Raw genomic sequence first — 3,643 nt, forward strand, 5'->3', positions numbered from 1 at the left:
GCACGGCGCTCAAGCTGCTGCTGGGGGCCGGCGCCGTGGCCTACGGCGTGCGCGAGTCGGTGTTCACCGGTAAGCGGGCCGCGATCGGGGCCGGGGGCCGCCCGCGACCCCCGACCCCCGACCCCTGACCCTGTCCCCCACCCCCGATCCCCGCAGTGGAAGGCGGCCACAGAGCCATCTTCTTCAACCGCATCGGCGGCGTGCAGCAGGACACCATCCTGGCCGAGGGCCTGCACTTCAGGTAATGGCGGCCGCGCCGCCGCGGCCCTGACCTTTCACCCCGCCCGCCGGCGGCTGAAGTTTGGACTGAAGGGGGCGGGGCGGGGGGGGGAATCCGCGATCGCCCCGGCGGGGGCCCCGCGGGGGGAACCAGCGATCGCCCCGACGGGGGCCCCGCGGGGGGAACCAGCGATCGCCCCGACGGGGGCCCCGCGGGGGGAGCCAGGCCGGGCCTGGGGCCTGCGGGCGGGGAAGCGCCACTGGCTTGTTTCCTACCCGTGCCCCCCCCCGTCCTGTCCCCCAGGATCCCCTGGTTCCAGTACCCCATTATCTATGACATCCGAGCCCGGCCCCGGAAGATCTCCTCACCCACGGGCTCCAAAGGTAAGTGAGGCCCCGCCACGGGGCTCCGTCCGGCGGCCTGGGGGGTTCAGGCGGTGTGGCCCCAACGTGCAGAATACTGCGGAAGTTACTGCCGGGGTCCCTCGCCTTCCCTTTGTCCTCGATCAGAGCTTCTCGGGTCTGATTTGTGGATCCGTCCACCCGACCTTGTCCAGGAGAAACCCGTACCCCATTCTTCACTACCTTCCCCTGGGGGCCGTACTTGGAAATCATGGCAGGGGGCTCCCGCCTGTCACCCCAGCTACTCAGGAGGCTGAGATCTGAGGATCCCAGTTCAAAGCCAGCCCGGGCAGCACAGTCTGTGAGACCCTTTTATTTCCAGTGAGCTGTGGCTCAAGTGGTAGAGCGCCCACCTTGAGCAAAAAGAGCTGAGCGCCGGCGCCCAGGCCCTGAGTTCAGGCCCCAGGACTGGCGCGCACGCGCACACCGGCAGCTCGAGCTTGATCTTGACCTGGACTCTTGCTCAGACCTGCAGATGGTGAACATCTCCCTGCGGGTGCTGTCCAGGCCCAACGCCCAGGAGCTGCCCAGCATGTACCAGCGCCTCGGGCTGGACTACGAGGAGCGCGTGCTGCCGTCCATCGTCAACGAGGTGCTCAAGAGCGTGGTGGCCAAGTTCAACGCCTCACAGCTCATCACCCAGCGCGCCCAGGTCTGACCCCCGTCGCCGGCTGTCTGAGCCTCTGTTTCCTCCCCAGTGCTGCGGGGCTGGCCGTTCCGGCCTGTCATCCCAGCTACTCTGGAGGCTGAGAGCTGAGGATCGCAGTTCGAGGCCAGCCCGGGCAGGAAAGTCTGAGCCTCTGATCTCCCATGAACCAGCTCCGTGGTGGTTCCCGAGGTCACGGGTCTCCCCGCCTTCCTTCCAGTTCTCCAGTCCCGCCCAATCCCCCCAGGTGTCCCTGCTGATCCGCCGCGAGCTCACCGAGCGCGCCAAGGACTTCAGCCTCATCCTGGACGACGTGGCCATCACGGAGCTGAGCTTCAGCCGCGAGTACACCGCCGCCGTGGAGGCCAAGCAAGTGGGTGAGTGAGTGGGGGCTGCAGCGGCCAGCGGCTGGGGGGGGGGCTGTGGTCCCCCCTGACCCTCCCTCCACACCCCTCCCCACAGCCCAGCAGGAAGCCCAGCGCGCCCAGTTCCTAGTGGAGAAAGCCAAGCAGGAGCAGAGGCAGAAGATCGTGCAGGCCGAGGGCGAGGCCGAGGCCGCCAAGATGATATCCTTCCGCGCCCCGCCCGCCCCCCTCCGCCCTCCCACAAGGCTGGCTGATGAGGCCAAGGCGAATGCGACTCTGTGCCCTGCGCCCCTCAGCTCCTAGTGTGGGGTGGGGGGCGATCGGAAATCTCGGGGGGGGTCCTGAGGCGTGGGCACCCCCCACACACACCCTAAGGCCCGATCCACAGCAGCCCGGGCCTCCCCCGCCTCCCCGCTGTCACCCCAGATGCTGGCAGCGGCCTGCGGGGAGGCCCACAGAGGGAGGCTGAGACGGGGCGGGCACAGGCCGTGAGCGCACGCGTGGATCTGACAGCCCACGGCGGGGGGGCGCCCCCCAGCCCCCCACCGCAGCCCGGCCGGCGTGGACCTTAACTCCAGCCTCACCTCGGAGAAGCCCTGAGCAAGAATCCGGGCTACATCAAGCTACGGAAGATCAGGGCCGCCCAGAACATCTCCAAGACGGTGAGCCATCCGGAGAGTCGCTTTCTGTGCGCTGGTCCGCGGCCAGTCCGAGGCACCCGCAGCTCTGGGGTCTGGGTTTTGGGGTTTGTGTGTACGTGTGTGCTCTGGGACCAGACGCCTGCTTGCTCACGGTTGGTGCTCTACTACTTGAACCACGCTCCACGTCCAGCTTTTGGCTGGCTCATTGGAGATAGTCTCGCAGGCTTTCCTGCCCCACAACTGGCTTTGAACCGTGATTTCCCCGGATCTCAGCCTCCTGAGGAGCTGGGGTGACGGGCGTGGCCGCCCCCCCCCCGCGCCTGGGGTGCCCGTGAGCCCCTCACCCCAGCCCTGCGCCCGCCTGTCCCCCCCCCTGTCTAGATCGCCACCTCGCAGAACCGGATCTTCCTCACCGCAGACAACCTCGTGCTGAACTTACAGGACGAAAGCTTCACTCGGTGAGACGCCCGCGCGTCCCGCGCCGCAGCTGCCCCGCTGGCCTGTGCCCCGGCCAGTGTGACACGGGTGGTGCGGGGTGGTGCGGTGCAGACGCCTGTGATCCCAGCAGCAGGCCAGGCCCCGCCAGCACCGCGCGGGAAAGCCCGAGACTTGGCCGCTAATAGTGTGGGGCCTGGGTTCAAGTCTATTCTTGCTGGGGAGGGGGAGAGGGTTGGCTCACGCTTTCTGTCTTGCAGCCCCCAGCATTGATCTTGGGATGGGGGGAGGCCAAGGGGCTTGAACTCGGGGCCTGGGCGCTGTCCCTCGGCTCCTCAGCTCAAGGCGGGCGCTCTACCACGCGAGCCACAGCGCCACTCCCGGTTTTCTGGGGGTTCATGGGAGATCAGAGTCTCAGGGACTTTCCTGCCCGGGCTGGCCTCGAACTGCGATCCTCCGATCTCAGCCTCCCGGGCGGCTGGGGTGACAGGTGGGGGGGCAGGGCGGGGTTTGGGGCGCCGGCCGCGGGGTCACCCGTTCTCCTCTTTCTCTTCCATGTTCCCTCCTGGCGATCCGCCGTCCGCAGGGGCAGGTAGGTGCGCACCGGCCGGTGCCGGGGTCCCCCCGAACCCCCACCCGGGGTGACCCCGCTCCCCCACCCGGGGTCCCCCATTCCCTCCACCCGGGGTCCCCCCGAACCCCCACCCGGGGTCCCACGCCCCCCGGCCGCAGCCGCGTCTGTCTCTCCCGCAGCGACAGCCTCATCCGGGGCAAGAAGTGAGGCCGCGCGGTCCCAGCGGCCCCGCCGGCGCGGAGGGAGCGCCGCACCACGCAGCCGTTCTCAATAAACTTTTATTACTGTACCGACGCGAGTCCGCCCTGCTGCGCCTGCGCGGGCTCTCCCGGGGCGGGCGGCGCGCATGCGCGCGGGGATC

The 3,643-nt window shown here is 68.9% G+C and overlaps 1 protein-coding gene across 1 annotated transcript in view; it reads left to right on the forward strand.

Moving 5' to 3' along the window:
* Nucleotides 1-3,571, forward strand: part of Phb2 (prohibitin 2) — a 7,827-nt gene extending 4,256 nt beyond the window's left edge. The window contains exons 3-12 of the mRNA XM_013023583.1: nt 6-69; nt 157-241; nt 524-603; nt 1,089-1,273; nt 1,515-1,644; nt 1,730-1,833; nt 2,217-2,294; nt 2,655-2,731; nt 3,295-3,300; nt 3,462-3,571. Of these exons, the coding sequence (XP_012879037.1) occupies nt 6-69; nt 157-241; nt 524-603; nt 1,089-1,273; nt 1,515-1,644; nt 1,730-1,833; nt 2,217-2,294; nt 2,655-2,731; nt 3,295-3,300; nt 3,462-3,489 (837 nt within the window). The 3' untranslated portion in view covers nt 3,490-3,571. The remainder of the gene's footprint in view (nt 1-5; nt 70-156; nt 242-523; nt 604-1,088; nt 1,274-1,514; nt 1,645-1,729; nt 1,834-2,216; nt 2,295-2,654; nt 2,732-3,294; nt 3,301-3,461) is intronic.
* The last annotated feature ends 72 nt before the right edge of the window (nt 3,572-3,643 follow it).

The sequence above is a fragment of the Dipodomys ordii genome, unplaced genomic scaffold (genome assembly GCF_000151885.1).
Source record: "Dipodomys ordii isolate 6190 unplaced genomic scaffold, Dord_2.0 Scaffold69, whole genome shotgun sequence".
NCBI classification, from domain to species: Eukaryota; Metazoa; Chordata; class Mammalia; order Rodentia; family Heteromyidae; genus Dipodomys; species Dipodomys ordii.